The sequence below is a fragment of the Grampus griseus genome, assembly GCF_964374135.1.
Source record: "Grampus griseus genome assembly, chromosome: 14".
Taxonomy (NCBI): Eukaryota; Metazoa; Chordata; class Mammalia; order Artiodactyla; family Delphinidae; genus Grampus; species Grampus griseus.
Window position 1 is genome coordinate 58,940,637 of NC_139008.1, and position 17,793 is coordinate 58,958,429.

At 42.5% G+C, this 17,793-nt stretch overlaps 1 protein-coding gene and 1 pseudogene across 4 annotated transcripts in view; both read right to left on the bottom strand.

Moving 5' to 3' along the window:
• ATRN (attractin) overlaps positions 1-17,793 on the bottom strand; it is a 176,069-nt gene that overhangs the window by 32,349 nt on the left and 125,927 nt on the right. For all 3 annotated transcript variants that reach the window (XM_082669774.1, XM_082669772.1, XM_082669773.1), the window contains exon 25: positions 702-763. In XM_082669774.1, the coding sequence (XP_082525900.1) occupies positions 702-763 (62 nt within the window). The remainder of the gene's footprint in view (positions 1-701; positions 764-17,793) is intronic.
• On the bottom strand, positions 10,495-10,861 carry LOC309832216 (membrane protein BRI3-like; annotated as a pseudogene). Its single transcript has one exon. The product of its transcript is annotated as a membrane protein BRI3-like (transcript).

Below are 17,793 nucleotides of genomic sequence, written 5' to 3' on the forward strand. Positions count from 1 at the left end.
TTTTCAATTATATGTAATAGTATTTTCTTAAAAATAAAATTAAACTGAAAAAAACCCTATAAAAACAAAAGAACCTCAGGGCCTAACAAATCACTTTTAGCTTTAAAACTCTAGATAATGATCTGAAACATCTTGTGAACAAGAAGAAGCATATATGTAGCACACACCAGTAATCATTATTATTTTTTTTGCGGTACGCGGGCCTCTCACTGTTGTGGCCTCTCCCGTTGCGGAGCACAGGCTCCAGACGCGCAGGCTCAGCAGCCATGGCTCACGGGACTAGCCGCTCCGCGGCATGTGGGATCTTCCCGGACCGGGGCATGAACCCGTGTCCCCTGCATCGGCAGGCGGACTCTCAACCACTGTGCCACCAGGGAAGCCCCAGTAATCATTATTAATTACATGTCATTTCAACCCCAAATCCTCCCCATATGAAGAGCTAAACTACCTACATTTAGTATAGGGTACATGAAAAGCTGCCTCAAAAAGCCAGAACATACAAACCAAATGTCTTCATTTTATCAGATTAGATTGAATTCACAGTATTGTAACTGACATGTAACTTTTCAGGAATACATATAAAGTTAGTTTGATCAGTTGTGCAAACATAGGATTATTCATTTATCTTTTATGGGTTGATAATTAATGAAATTAAGTGCCTGAATCAAAAGAACAGATACAGTTTGTATAAGTGAAATTACCTGAAGAAGGTCACGAAGAACTGTACCAGGTCCATAAAATTGCTGTGCTGGGAGAAGGCAATCTGTGACAGAAAAACACGTAGAGTGATTGGGTTATAAGAGAGCACCATTAACTCAGCCTTCTCGTTGAAGCAGAAAGACGTTAACATTTCAAGAAGAGATTAATGAAATTTTTCACTTGAGGAAAAGCACCTTATCCCTTTAGTTTTTCTTGCTTAATTGCCACACAAAAGTGATATTCTGAGACTCAACACAAACCCCTACAGTCCCCCTGCTCTTGACAGCAGATCTCAGTTTTTAATCTGACCTCGAAGACTTCTCAGACTCCTGCTAATGACCCCAATGACAAGCAAGTCAGGTTACTTCCTACCTCCTTGTGCCCTTTTCAAGACAAAATACTCTCCTTGTTTGCTTCAAATTCCAATTCTTGGATCTACCGTCAGGTGGCCAGCTTCCTTTTATGCCGTTCATCCCTTTGTCACTTAATGTACTCACTTCAAGATAACATCCTTTTTAAAAAAAAACCTTATCCCAAGCTTCACTACACTGAATATCATCTGACAATCAATATAACACCAATTTGAACTTAAATAATTTTATACCAAGAATATTATAAAATTCCTAATGTAGTTCATCAAATCTAAGACACCACTAAAACAGGCATTATTTTGTGTACTATTAAGAAAACACTGCCAGTTACACTATGACACATTGCTTTTAAAATCACTGTAAGATGTATCATGATTTCAGAGATATTAGAGCATGAAAAAATGTACACCTTAGAATTTATTAGTAAGTATGATAATTGTGTCCTTACTACCCTATGACACACATGGTACTAGCCAGATGTTATGGTGTGTTCTCTGCTTATTTTTAAGGGACCACAGCTCTCCTTGGAGAGATAATGGTACTATAAATGAAACAATTATTGAATAAGATGGTAATTATTGAAATGAAGGCAGTAAGTATGACAACAGTCACATAAGTAAATGATTAGCGTCTTCTTTTCCTAATCCCACCCTACCTGCCCCCCCCCACAACCTGCTCCTGTCAACTCCCATCCTACAGCAATACAAGGAAAGTGCTACAGCCTAGGCCCCAGCACAGTAACAATCCAGTGCTTTGCACTTCTTTTATAGTCAGACTCAACAGAGGCAGAAGAGAGAAGCTTCCACTGCTTTTCTTTTGAATGCTCTTATTTTCTTTTTGACATTTAAATAAAGGTCCAATATTACCTTTTCAGGCCATAGAATATTATGGGGCATAGAATCTAAAGTTTTTGTATCCTCCCTCTAGCCACCATTTATAATCAGAAATACAAAGATACATAGATTTGATATCATAGACAAGGAGAAACCATATTCTTTGCTTTCCTTCATTTATTACAGTAATCATCCTAAATAAGAAGGCTCCTTGAGAGAAGGAAAACTGCAGAATATAGCTACAGTCCTCTCATAAAGGTTTTTAATAAAACTGGGGAAAAACAATTATATAAACGAGGTTACTCAGTCTTGAGGAAAGAAGAATCCAGGTTACAAGACATAAAGGAGAAGGAAACAGATTTTAGTGCATCCAATTCTGTTTAGATTTTAAACTTTTAGAACATTAGTATGGGAGGAATCGGGAAGATGGCGGAAGAGTAAGACGCGGAGATCACCTTCCTCCCCACAGATACACCAGAAATACATCTACACGTGGAACAACTCCTACAGAACACCTACTGAACGCGGGCAGAAGACCTCAGACCTCCCAAAAGGCAAGAAACTCCCCACGTACCTGGGTAGGGCAAAAGAAAAAAGAATAAACAGAGACAAAAGAATAGGGACGCGACCTGCACCAGTGTGAGGGAGTTGTGAAGGAGGAAAGGTTTCCACACACCAGGAAGCCCCTTCGCGGGCGGAGACTGCGGGTGGTGGAGGGGGAAGCTTCGGAGCCGAGGAGAAGAGCACAGCAACAGGGTTGCGCAAGGCAAAGCGGAGAGATTCCCAAACAGAGGATCGGTGCCGACCGGCACTCACTAGCCCAAGAGGCTTGTCTGCTCACCGGCTGGGGCGGGCGGGGACTGGGAGCTGAGGCTCCGGCTTGGGTCGGAGCGCAGGGAGAGGACTGGGGTTGGCGGCAGGAACACAGCCTGCAGGGGGTTAGTGCACCACTGGCTAGCCGGGAGGGAGTCGGGAAAAAGTCTGAACCTGCTGAAAAGGCAAGAAACTTTTTCTTCCCTCTTTGTTTCCTAGAGAGTGAGGAGAGGGGATTAAGAGCGCTGCTTAAAGGAGCTCCAGAGACGGGTGCGAGCTGCAGCTAACAGCGCGGACCCCAGAGACGGGTATGAGACGCTAAGGCCGCGGCTGCCGCCACCAAGAAGCCTGTGTGCGAGCACAGGTCACTATCCACACCTCCCTTCCGGGGAGCCTGTGCAGCCCGCCACTGCTAGGGTCCCGGGATTCAGGGACAACTTCCCCGGGAGAACGCACGGCGCGCCTCAGGATGGTGCAACGTCCCGTCGGCCTCTGCCGACACAGGCTCGCCCCGCATCCACACCCCTCCCTCCCCCAGCCTGAGTGAGCCAGAGTCCCCGAATCAGCTGCTCCTTTAATCCCGTCGTGTCTGAGCAAAGAACAGATGCCCTCCGGGGACCTACACGCAGAGGCGGGGCCAAATCCAAAGCTGAGCCCCCGGAGCTGTGCGAACAAAGAAGAGAAAGGGAAATCTCTCCCAGCAGCCTCAGAAAGCAGCGGATTAAACCTCCACAATCAACTTGATGTACCCTGCATTTGTGGAATACATGAATAGACAACGAATCATCCCAAATTGAGGAGGTGGACTTTGAGAGCAAGATTTATTATTGTTTTCCCCTTTTCCTCTTTTTGTGAGTGTGTATGTGTATGCTTCTGTGGGAGATTTTTATAGCTTTGCTTTCACCATTTGTCCTAGGGGTCTATCCGTCCGTTTTTTTCTTTTTTAAAAAATTTTTTCTTAATAATTATTTTTTATTTTAATAACTTTTTTATTTTATCTTATTTTATCCTCTTTCTTTTCCCTCCCCCTCCTCCCTCCCTCCCTCCCTCCCTCCCTTCCTTCCTTCTTTTTCTCCCTTTTATTCTGAGCCGAGTGGATAAAAGGCTCTTGGTGCTGCAGCCAGGAGTCAGTGCTGTGCCTCTGAGGTGGGAGAACTGGTCCACAAGAGACCTCCCAGCTCCACATAATATCAAACGGCGAAAATCTTCCAGAGATCTCCATCTCAACACCAACACCCAGCTTCACTCAACAACCAGCAAGCTACAGTGCTGGACACCCTATGCCAAACAACTAGCAAGACAGGAATAAAAACCCACCTATTAGCAGAGAGGCTGCCTAAAATCATAATCAGTCCACAGACACCCCCAAAACACACCACCAGACGTGGACCTGCCCACCAGAAAGACAAGATCCAGCCTCATCCACCAGAACACAGGCACTAGTCACCTCCACCAGGAAGCCTACACAACCCACTGAAGCAACTTTAGCCACTGGGGACAGACACCAAAAACAACGGGAACTACGAACCTGCAGCCTGCAAAAAGGAGACCCCAAACACAGTAAGATAAGCAAAATGAGAAGACAGAAAAACACACAGCAGATGAAGGAACAAGAAAAAAACCCACCAGACCTAACAAATGAAGAGGAAATAGGCAGTCTACCTGAAAAAGAATTTAGAATAATGATAGTAAAGATGATCCAAAATCTTGAAATAGAATGGAGAAAATTCAAGAAACATTTAACAAGGACCTAGAAGAACTAAAGATGAAACAAGCAATGATGAACAACACAATAAATGAAATTAAAAATACTCTAGAAGGGATCAATAGCAGAATAACTGAGGCAGAAGAACGGATAAGTGACCTGGAAGATAAAATAGTGGAAATAACTACTGCAGAGCAGAATAAAGAAAAAAGAATGAAAAGAACTGAGGACAGTCTCAGAGACCTCTGGGACAACATTAAATGCAACAACATTCGAATTATAGGGGTTCCCGAAGAAGAGAAAAAGAAAGGGACTGAGAAAATATTTGAAGAGATTATAGTTGAAAACTTCCCTAATATGGGAAAGGAAAAAGTTAATCAAGTCCAGGAAGCACAGAGAGTCCCATACAGGATAAATCTAAGGAGAAACACGCCAAGACACATACTAATCAAACTTGCAAAAATTAAATACAAAGAAAACATATTAAAAGCAGCAAGGGAAAAACAACAAATAACACACAAGGGAATCCCCATAAGGTTAACAGCTGATCTTTCAGCAGAAACTCTGCAAGCCAGAAGGGACTGTCAGGACATATTCAAAGAGATGAAGGAGAAAAACCTACAACCAAGATTACTCTACCCAGCAAGGATCTCATTCAGATTTGATGGAGAAATTAAAACCTTCACAGACAAGCAAAAGCTGAGACAGTTCAGCACCACCAAACCAGCTTTACAACAAATGCTAAAGGATCTTCTCTAGGCAAGAAACACAAGAGAAGGGAAAGACCTACAATAACAAACCCAAAACAATTAAGAAAATGGGAATAGGAACATACATATCAATAATTACCTTACATGTAAATGGATTAAATGCTCCCACCAAAAGACACAGACTGGCTGAATGGATACAAAAACAAGACCCATATATATGCTGTCTACAAGAGACCCACTTCAGACCTAGAGACACATACAGACTGAAAGTGAGGGCATGGAAAAAGATATTCCATGCAAATGGAAACCAAAAGAAAGCTGGAGTAGCAGTTCTCATATCAGACAAAATAGACTTTAAAATAAAGACTATTACAAGAGACAAAGAAGGCCACTACATAATGATCAAGGGATCGATCCAAGGAGAAGATATAACAATTGTAAATATTTATGCACTCAACACAGGAGCACCTCAAAACATAAGGCAAATACTAACAGCCATAAAAGGGGAAATCGACAGTAATACATTCATAGTAGGGGACTTTAACACCCCACTTTCACCAATGGACAGATCATCCAAAATGAAAATAAATAAGGAAACACAAGTTTTAAATGATACATTAAACAAGGTGGACTTAATTGATATTTATAGGGCATTCCATCCAAAAACAACAGAATACACTTTCTTCTCAAGTGCTCATGGAACATTCTCCAGGATAGATCATATCTTGGGTCACAAGTCAAGCCGTGGTAAATTTAAGAAAACTGAAATTGTATCAAGTATCTTTTCCAACTACAACGCTATGAGACTAGATACCAATTACAGGAAGAGATCTGTAAAAAATACAAACACATGGAGCCTAAACAATACACTACTTAATAACGAAGTGATCAATGAAGAAATCAAAGAGGAAATCAAAAAATACCTAGAAACAAATGACAATGGAGACATGACGACCCAAAACCTATGGGATGCAGCAAAAGCAGTTCTAAGAGGGAAGTTTATAGCAATACAATCCTACCTTTAGAAACAGGAAACATCTCTAATAAACAAACTAAACTTGCACCTAAAGCAATTAGAGAAAGAAGAAGAAAAACCCCCCAAAGTTAGCAGAAGGAAAGAAATCATAAAGATCAGATCAGAAATAAATGAAGAAGAAATGAAGGAAATGATAGCAAAGATCAATAAAACTAAAAGCTGGTTCTTTGAGAAGATAAACAAAATTGATAAACCATTAGCGAGACTCATCAAGAAAAAAAGGGAGAAGACTCAAATCAATAGAATTAGAAATGAAAAAGGAGAAGTAACAACTGACACTGCAGAAATAAAAAAAGATCATGAGAGATTACTACAAGCAACTCTATGCCAACAAAATGGACAACCTGGAAGAAATGGACAAATTCTTAGAAATGCACAACCTGCCAAGACTGAATTAGGAAGAAATAGAAAATATGAACAGACCAATCACAAGCACTGGAATTGAAACTGTGATTAAAAATCTTCCAACAAACAAAAGCCCAGGACCAGATGGCTTCACAGGCGAATTCTATCAAACATTTAGAGAAGAGCTAACACCTATCCTTCTCAAACTCTTCCAAACTATAGCAGAGGGAGGAACACTCCCAAACTCATTCTACAAGGCCACCATCACCTTGATACCAAAACCAGACAAGGATGTCACAAAGAAAGAAAACTATAGGCCAATATCACTGATGAACATAGATGCAAAAATCCTCAACAAAATATTAGCAAACAGAATCCAACAGCCCATTAAAAGGATCATACACCATGATCAAGTGGGGTTTATTCCAGGAATGCAAGCATTCTTCAATATACGCAAATCAATCAACACCATATCAACAAATTGAAGGAGAAAAACCATATGATCACCTCAATAGATGCAGAGAACACTTTCGACAAAATTCAACACCCATTTATGATAAAAAATCCTGCAGAAAGTAGGCATAGAGGAACTTTCCTCAATATAATAAAGGCCATATATGACAAACCCACAGCCAACATTGTCCTCAATGGTGAAAAACTGAAAGCATTTCCACTAAGATCAGGAACAAGACAAGGCTGTCCACTCTCACCACTCTTATTCAACATAGTTTTGGAAATTTTAGCCACAGCAATCAGAGAAGAAAAGGAAATAAAAGGAATCCAAATCGGAAAAGAAGAAGTAAACCTGTCACTGTCTGCAGATAACATGATACTATACACAGAGAATCCTAAAGATGCTACTAGAAAACTACTAGAGCTAATCAATGAATTTGGTAAAGTAGCAGGATACAAAATTAATGCACAGAAATCTCTGGCATTCCTATACACTAATGATGAAAAATCTGAAAGTGAAATCAAGAAAACACTACCATTTACCATTGCAACAAAAAGAATAAAATATCTAGGAATAAACCTACCTAAGGAGACAAAAGACCTGTATGCAGAAAATTATAAGACACTGATGAAAGAAATTAAAGATGATACAAATAGATGGAGAAATATACCATGTTCTTGGATTGGAAGAATCAACATTGTGAAAATGACTCTACTACCCAAAGCAGTCTACAGATTCAATGCAATCCCTTTCGAACTACCAGTGGCATTTTTCACAGAACTAGAACAAAAAATTTCACAATCTGTATGGAAACACAAAAGACCCCGAATAGCCAAAGCAATCTTGAGAACAAAAAACGGAGCTGGAGGAATCAGGCTCCCTGGCTTCAGAGTATACTACAAAGCTACAGTAATCAAGACAGTATGGTACTGGCACAAAAACAGAAATACAGATCAATGGAACAGGACAGAAAGCCCAGAGATAAACCCACGCACATATGGTCACCTTATCTTTGATAAAGGAGGCAGGAATGTACAGTGGAGAAAGGACAGCCTCTTCAATAAGTGGTGCTGGGAAAACTGGATAGGTACATGTAAAAGTATGAGATTAGATCACTCCCTAACACCGTACACAAAAATAAGCTCAAAATGGATTAAAGACCTAAATGTAAGGCCAGAAACTATCAAACTCTTAGAGGAAAATATAGGCAGAACACTCTATGACATAAATCACAGCAAGATCCTTTTTGACTCACCTCCCAGAGAAATGGAAATAAAAACAAAAATAAACAAATGGGACCTAATGAAACTTCAGAGCTTTTGCACAGCAAAGGAAACCATAAACAAGACCAAAAGACAACCCTCAGAATGGAAGAAAATGTTTGCGAATGAAGCAACTGACAAAGGATTAATCTCCAAAACTTACAAGCAGCTCATGCAGCTCAATAACAAAAAAAACAAACAACCCAATCCAAAAATGGGCAGAAGACATTAATCGACATTTCTCCAAAGAAGATATACAGACTGCCAACAAACACATGAAAGAATGCTCAACATCATTAATCACTAGAGAAATGCAAATCAAACATACAATGAGATATCATCTCACACCAGTCAGAATGGCCATCATCAAAATATCTAGAAACAGTAAATGCTGGAGAGGGTGTGGAGAAAAGGGAACCCTCTTGCACTGTTGGTGGGAATGTAAATTGATACAGCCACTGTGGAGAACAGTATGGATGTTTCTTAAAAAACTACAAATAGAACTACCATATGACCCAGCAATCCCACTACTGGGCATATACCCTGAGAAAACCATAATTCAAAAAGAGTCCTGTACCAAAATATTCATTGCACCTCTATTTACAATAGCCAGGAGATGGAAACAACCTAAGTGTCCATCGTCGGATGAATGGATAAAAAAGATGTGGCACATATATACAATGTTATATTACTCAGCCATAAAAAGCAACGAAATTGAGTTATTTGTAGTGAGGTGGATGGACCTAGAGTCTGTCATACAGAGTGAAGTAAGTCAGAAAGAGAAAGACAAATACCGTATGCTAACACATATATATGGAATCTAAGAAAAAAAAATGTCATGAAGAACCTAGGGGTAAGACAGGAATAAAGACACAGACCAACTAGAGAATGGACTTGAGGATATGGGGAGGGGGAAGGGTAAGCTGTGACAAAGTGAGAGAGTGGCATGGACATATATACACTACCAAACCTAAAATAGACAGCTAGTGGGAAGCAGCAGCATAGCACAGGGAGATCAGCTCAGTGCACTGTGACCACCTAGAGGGGTGGGATAGGGAGGGTGGGAGGGAGGGAGATGCAAGAGGGAAGAGATGTGGGAACATATGTATATGTTTAACTGATTCACTTTGTTATAAAGCAGAAACTAGCACACCATTGTAAAGCAATTATACTCCAATAAAGATGTAAAAAAAAAAAATTAAAAACAAAACATTACTATGTCTTCAGTGTTTTAACGAAATCCACGAGGTGATTTTATACTGACTGTAGGGTGCCAAAAAATTTGGATGCTAATTGCACCTTCTGGAGACCCATCCGGTGTCTGTGTGCCCTGTGCCACATAACACTCCTAAGGGCATATGGGATCCCAACCATTAGCCTGATTTCTTGCTAAAGTAGAGCCACACCACATTCACGTCCAAGTTAAAATCATAAAGAACCTATATAGGGCTTCCCTGGTGTCGCAGTGGTTAAGAATCTGCCTGCCAATGCAGGGGACACGGGTTCAAGCTCTGGTCCAGGAAGATCCCATGTGTCGCGGAGCAGCTAAGCCCATGAGCTACAATTACTGAGCCTGCGCTCTAGAGCCCATGAGCCACAACTACTGAGCCCGTGTTCCACAACTACTGAAGCCTAGAGCCCATGCTCTGCAATGAGAAGCCACCGCAATGAGAAGCTCCTGCTCGCCGCTGCTAGAGAAGGCCCGTGTGCAGCAATGAAGACTCAACGCAGCCAAAAAATAAGATATAAATAAATAAATAAATGTATTAAAAAAGAACCTATATAAACTTGCTGCCAGTGTGGCTGGTCCCCAAGACTCACATTACTCTAAAAGTGTTTTTCTTTTGTTGAATGTTTCTCATGTAAGTCTCCAAAGTTACAAGGTTTCAAAGAGAAGCAAAGGTTCTTTTTTCTTCCTTCAGAAAATGTCTGGAGTTTATATTAGCTATACAATTTTACAGAGCAAGAGCAGTAGTTACAAGCTCTTTTCAAATCAAATCCCTGTCTTGGAGTATTTCTGCCAACATTTCTTTTCTACCCTCCCAGTGGAGAACACCCCTCTGCTACTGTGAAACTCCGACTGACGGTGACAAATGATCACTCAGTACCATTCGATGAAAAGGTGGCCCTGGAATTCTTCTGGTTCCCTGTTTGGTTCTTGCTACCTTACACAGGATGGGAAGCCTTGCCTTACGTCCTGGGCACTGGGGTGGGTGTAATTAGGAAAATATAACTGGGTGTGGGAAAGCCAGGTGTGTTGTTTCCTTTAAATAAAGTTTGCTCCACAGATGGGGCATCTTTGCTTCCTCAAGGCAAAACAGCAAATGAACCCAAAGGGGATCAAAACGATGGACAAGAAGATGCCCAGGAAGGTGAAGGAGTCCTCCAGAACCCCGAGCCTGCAGACAGGGCAGCCTCCAACGACAACGATGGAAGTGGCAGGGTGCCGGGTGACATTCCGACTGTGGATGTTGCAGACCCTGGGGTGGTGGATGGGTAGCCCTGTGAGGAGGTAGGGGTAGGGCGGTGGCTGGGAGGGCGCCGTAGTGGTGTGGGCTACGCACAAAGTAGCCCTGGCCACCCTACAGGTTGTAGGCGGGAGGCTGCTCCTGCAGCAGGGGCTTGTGGTTCATGGCGGGCACCGCCCACTGCGCCCAGCCTGGTTCCCGCTAGCGCCCCCGCTCCCTTTCGGACTCGGCTCCAGCTCGGACTCACGGGGACTCCCAGACGCCCGGCAGCGGATCTTCCCCAGGGGTGGGTGTGGGGTGAGGAAGTGGGGGTAGAGGAAGATGGCATGGCCCAAACCTCAAAACCAGGAAATGGAAGGAAATGAAGGAAATGGAGAGGATGTTTTAGAGTTTTGAAAGTACAGAGAAATAAGGAGTAACTGCACGGTAGGCCTTGGTGAGGCTCTGAAGCACCAGCGATTATTCTGCACCCAAGCCTGTCACATATGGGAGTGAGGACAGCTGCCTTCAAACCTCATGGCCATGGGCCAGGGCACCAGGAGTAGCAGTCAGTGAATGAAAATCTCTGGACTCAGAGATTTCTGCATGTCTCTGAGGGAAGGGGACGGGGCTCTGTGGATACAGGCTGAGAATGAATTTCATCAACTATGTTGGGTATAGGCTGAGCCCAAGCTTACTGTAAAAATAAGTGAATATGACACTTATCATGCTCAACTGCCACAAAACAATTTTTTTAACACTGGTGTTTTGCATCTATACGTACAATCCACAAAGCAGTTACAAATGAATGAATGAATGAATAGGGAAAGATCACTGTTTAATATAGAAGGTTTGAAAAAGGAGAACCTCTAATTTACCTTTATCTTCTCCACCAAGAACTATCTTCACTGTTACAAGCATTTAAGTCAGGGAGAGGATGGGAAAGGATAGCTGGCTGCCCCGTGAGGTGAAGTTTTCTAGCTTCAAGGCAGCACTCGTCAGGCTTTAAGAAAACCCAAGGTCTATATGCACATGGTAGAACCTCTGTGGGCTGCTCCCTTGGCCGCCTGAGGCCAGCAGCTCCACCAGGGCTCAGCTCCACCTGGCCAGGGAGCCCTTCCCGACTATGGCCCATCTGCTCCTCAACTCTCCCCAAGAGGCCAGGCTCTGCAGATGCCGAAGACCTGACATTAGGACCAGAGAGGGCTTATAAGTGGTCATGGCTGCCCTCTGGCTCCTGGCTCCTTGCCAATCTTGCCACGTAACTCTGAACACTGCAAGGCCAGGAGAGGACTGATTCCTCCCATAAGAACTTAGGCCTGTTTACAAACAGCTTTCCAGTCTAGGCCTCAGCTGTGCCAAGGATGGAAGATTCTATGACTACTGGCTGAACATATCCTAATTTGAGTCTAGTGCTGCTACTGCCGTGAGTTTTGCCGTGACACAAAACCACTTTCTTTTTTTTTTTTTTTCTAAACCTAAGTTCTATATGGAACTCTATGTTGAGACCATAGGCCCTGGACTGGATCCCAGTGACCATCACCTAGCCTCACACACCACCCACCTAATGCTGGTTTGTGCAGGCACAGAAACTATATACCCAAGCTCTGGTCAGAGCCTCAAGACTGGGTAACACTACCAACCCGCTCATTCCTGACATGTAAGCTAACACTCACCATCTGTCCACTGTCAACCTCTGGGCTCTCTTCCTCAAATTTCCTTCCAGCCATTCATTTTTACCACTCTCCAGAATCCCTATTTCATTCTATCATGTTCATCAATAATTTAAAAACCATTAAGAACTACATATACCTGGCTGAAATATCAACAATCAATGATTCCTCCCCACCCCCTCCTCTTTTTCTTTCTTTTTTTTTTTGCGGTACGCAGGCCTCTCTCTGTTGTGGCCTCTCTCGTTGTGGAGCACAGGCTCCGGATGCGCAGGCCCAGCAGCCATGGCTCACGGGCCCAGCCGCTCCGCAGCATGTGGGATCCTCCCGGACCGGAGCACGAACCCGTGTCCCCTGCATCGGCAGGCGGACTCCCAACCACTGCACCAGCAGGGAAGCCCCTCTTTTTCTTTTTAATTAATTTATTTATGGCTGCGTTGGGTCTTCGTTGCTGCGCACAGGCTTTCTCTAGTTGTGGTGAGTAAGGGCTACTCTTCGTTGCAGTGCGCGAGCTTCTCATTACGGTGGCTTCTCTTATTGCGGGGCATGGGCTCTAGGCGCGCGGGCTTCAATAGTTGTGGCATGTGGGCTCAGTAGTGTGGCTCACGGGCTCTAGAGTGCAGGATCAGTAGTCATGGAGCACGAGCTTAGCTGCTCCGCAGCATGTGGGATCTTCCCGGACCAGGGCTCAAACCCGTGTCCCCTGCAGTGGCAGGCAGATTCTTAACTACTGTACCAACAGGGAAGTCTCCCTTCTTCTTCTTAAGGCTTCTCTCCAGAGGCCCTCACCTTTAATTAGATTTCTGTTCAGTTCTTCTAGGGGGTTACGTTTTATCACTAATAAGTTGGCTTTTGTTTTGTTTCATTTTGTTTTTTGTTACTTCTTGATCTAGTTATTTTAGACATCACTTACTAACTTCCTACTAGATTAGAAGGTGATTTAGGCCATCACCCCCCCACCCCCCAATCCCCCAGTAGAATTATATCACTATTTTTACTGCCTCTGTTATAATTTATAATTTCTATGTTGTTATCCTGAGGGTGATGGTGATGGAAAGATGCCAAAACAGACAGGAACTGGATATAATACCCTTGGATTCAGGGAGAGGATGTGCCTTGCACCCACAAAGGGCTGTAGGAGCAGAAGACAATATAGCTATGCCCACTGGAAAGCAGCTTCCCAAACCTCACAGGCCCATGGGGAGAAGCCCTCAGGCCTCTGATGCACCCTTGCTTGTGGGGTGGGGAGGAGAAGTCAGTAGTTTTCAGGGAAGCTCCCTTTGCCATTTTCACCAGGGTGAAGCATGCTGGGCTGAGGGAGAGGAGGTTTTTCTCCTGCCCTCTGATTGTTCTAAAACTGCCCGACAGTGGCTAATAACTGGTAAAACTCTAGTACAGTGCTGTGTGCTTCCTGCAAAGGAGAACAGAATGTCAGTTCTGAGATATGTCCCAGCTGGCCTAGGCTGTAGGCCCAGCTGAGGCATATTCTTGCAGCTAGTTTTGGGAGGTTAAATAATATATTTGGACCTTTATTTCTTGTTCAATCATCTGTATTATCCTTAAAAAATTTTTTTTATTGTGGAAAATATTAAACTTTTTAACAAGTAGAGAGAATAGTAAAATGAACCCCATGTGTTTATCACCCAGCTTTAATAATTACAGCTCACGGCCAATCTTATTTTATCCATCCATACTCTACCCATTTCCCCGTGATCATATTATTTTGAAGCAAATCCCAGACTTCCTATCATTTCATTCTTAAGTATTTCAATATAGCCAGTATTCCTTAACTACCCTCTTTGTAAAATTAGGGATGTTTGTGTCCTCATCCTTCCCTTTTCTTCTACTTCTCAACTCTTTTGAGAGTTTGACAAGATTCCAACCTAGAACAATTCAATCTTCTAACACCACACTATGTAGACTGGGACAATAAATTCTTGGTCTCTAACCCCTGCTGGCTCTTCAGCACTGGTCAACAATCATGCTGACAATATCAGAAAAAAGCTGCCATTACCTATATAAATGTTACAAAAGTTGCCAAAAAACCCAAAGTTCTGATACCGAGAATAAAGCTCTCATCTACAACTATGCGTTCATCTAGTGCACATTTATGGAGTGTCTACAGTTGATTAACACTATGCTATGACACAGAGGACACAGAAATATAAAAAAGCTCTTGCCCTTAAGGAAATCTTTGTAGAGTGAAAAACCAGACACGTCTATGACTGCAGAGGCACAGACAAGGAAAAGAAGCTGCTATGGGATATGCCGAAGGGTCATCAGAGGGACCTCTCCCCTGGGTTTCAAAATAAGACTCCCCAACCCAGCCCTGTTCCTTCCAATCCATTTTCGTAACTGCTGCCAGAGGCATCTTTCTAAAACACTGATCTTGGTCACTTCTTGGCTTAAAGCATTTCAATAACTCCCAGTGGTTTTCAGGCTACAGTGTAAATTCCTCAGCTGAAGCCCCAGTCTCTTCATGACAGCTTTGGTCTGCCCTGCTCTCCAGCACCTTACTCACAGAACAGGCACTTCAGCTCAGCTAAACTCCTAGTAGTTCTGGAAAGTGACTGGACATGCCCCTTCCCCACCCAGAACACTGAACTCATGTTTCTTAGGGCTCAGCTCTGGTGTTGCCCCAGCTCGTGCAGACTCAGGCACCACAGGGCACTCGCTTCTCCTCCCAGGGTGTCCACGAGCACGGGGGCACCTCCCAGTATCTGGCATGGCTCCTGCTGTCCCCTCATGGCTGCCTCTCTGTATCAGAAAGTCAGCTAAGTGAGTGAATGTTAAAGGAAGTCTAGTGGGTCCTAGCTATGGAGATCACAGGAGAGAGTTCTACTAGAGAAAGATTTGCCCATCCCAGCCATAGGTGGGGTTCATAAATGGTGTGGATGGGACTATCCAGGGAAAAGGGCCCAAAGGAAACCCAAGGGAACAATGGCACTGAACTGAGAAGAAACATCAAAGCCACAGCTGAAAAGTAGAAGAGAGGAGACTTTTCAGAAGATGGAATAATAAATAATGATCATGATGAAAACCATGAGGTTGTACAGGAAATTTAAATGCCATCTGAAACTAAGAGAGATTTATACTTTATTTTAGTTATTTTTTTTTGGCTGCACCGTGAGGCATGCAGGATCTTAGTTCCCCGACCAGGGATCGAACCTGCACCCCCTGTGTTGGGAGCGTAGAGTCTTAACCCCTGGACTGCCAGGGAAGTCCAGATTTATACTTTAAGTTTAGCTCTAAATGTATTTCGTGGCTTTATAATTTTTAAAATCCTTAAGGTACAGACATCTAATACCAGAAGCTATGTGTATACATTACTATCATAAAATAAATATAAACTTTAGTAGTATATCTGACTATTCAGAACAGCTAAAGAGTGAAAACAACCCAAGTATCCATTAACAGATGAATGGATAAACAAAATGTGGTTTATCCATACAATAGACTATTATTCAGTCTTAAAAAGGAATGAAGTACTGAAACATACTACATATGGTTGCACCTTGAAAACACTATGCTAAGTCAAAGAAGCCAGTCACAAAGGACCACCTATTACATGATTCAATTTATATAAAATGCCCCAAATAGGCAAATCCATAGAGAAAGAAAGTAGACTGGTGGTTGCCAGGGGCTAGAGGAAGGAAGAAATGAGAAGGGACTGCATCTGGATATGGGGTTTATTTTGGGGGTGATGAAAACATTTTAAAATATTCTGTGAATATATTAAAAACCACTGAATTGTACACTTTAAATGGGTGAATTGTATGGTATGTGACTTATATCTCAATAAAGCTGTTACTAGAAAAAGTACATCTGAGTGAAAACAAACAAAAGTTTCATACATCCTTTGCTTAGTAATGCAATCCTATTAGCATCCATAAACATAACTCTGACATCTAAATGAATGCCCAGTTCTCAATATAAATTCTGTGTTGCCTTTACTTGTGAACACTAGCCTCTCACATAAACGAGCAAATGAAACACCCAGCATGGAGAGGACTTTAATATTAGCTCTACATTACAATAACCACCTCTGTTGCAGAGCTTGTAACAAGCCAGAATCCCAGCGCCACCACCCATCTTCCCACCTCACACACAATGTCTACCTGTGCATTCTCTATTTTGAATACCTACCCTCCCAAACTATAACCATGGCTGAAGCCAGGTGAGTCCTGCTGACTCAGGGGAACATCTAGAATCACGTTTTGAAAGCAGAGGCTGAGCAAGGGGCACTCACCCACAAGAGCAACCAACCAGAAACCAGGCACAACTGACCCAACACACCCACCACCCTCTGACACACAGGCCTTTTCAGTCTGGGTGGTTTTTTACAATTTTAAACTGAATCTACAAAGATTTTTATAGTTAGTTGCAAACTCCCTCAGTTAGCAGTTGTAGGTTTTCATCTGTTCCTAATTATGGAAAAGAATCCTGGGGTCAGTTCAGAGTGAAAGAACTTGAGTTTACCATTACCATTTTTAAAACACTAATATTTACATGAATTTCTGAGTAGAGAATTAAATTGCCTCAGTTATTTTGCTTTAAAAAATGAGAATCAAAGACAAAAAAGGCTTCTGTCTGCATTGAAAGCCGTACTGAAATTTAACTGCATGACCTACATTGAACCATTTAGACATTTTCCTATTCTCTTCCTTGAATAAGTCTCTACATTTTAACTAAATCTATATGGTCTCTAAGTGTGTATTTAAAAGCTAACTACACCTAGAAAGACTAAGGCTCTGAGGAATATAAAGCAATACAGAAAGGTACAGCCCCCTCTGTTGAGAACATACCCACATCTGCCCAGGAAGATGCAAGCTCAGCCTGCCACACAGCACACACCCAGATACAGTCCCAAGTATAGAGAGAACCAGCATTGATCAGGTTCTTTTGAGAAGACACCAAGAATACATGATGCCAAGGGTCCAGTCACATTGTTCGTGAATACTGCAGCTATTTGTAACAATGAGCAAAAAGACATATTTTCAACAGAACTTACCTGTTTTTTCAAGGGAAGCCTGGCAAACTAAATGGTGAGCATGCTATCATTTATTTTCGAAAGTGCTCCTGAATGCAGCTTTCATAAGTGGATCTTATTCAAGTGAGTGATCCAGTCCAGGTAAAGAGGACCAAAAAATCAGGTAGAAAATCATCTCTTTGAGTCTTAAACTTGAAAAAAGTATTTAAAAAAGTAAGTGTGGGGAAGAGATCCCTCCAGAAGGAAATGACCATTTCAGTGACTTTCAGAGGGTGGGGAGCAACAGGGCAATGGGAGGAAAAAAAAAAACTGGAAGTCAGAATTGGCAACAGCAACGCTATCTCCAGCACAAAAGCCTGTTTATACGCACAGAGCCCTCTTTCCAAATGGGAAAAACACCAGCAATATAAGTCAAGGTTTTCACTAAGAATCTTAAAAATATTAATCAGTTTTCAATT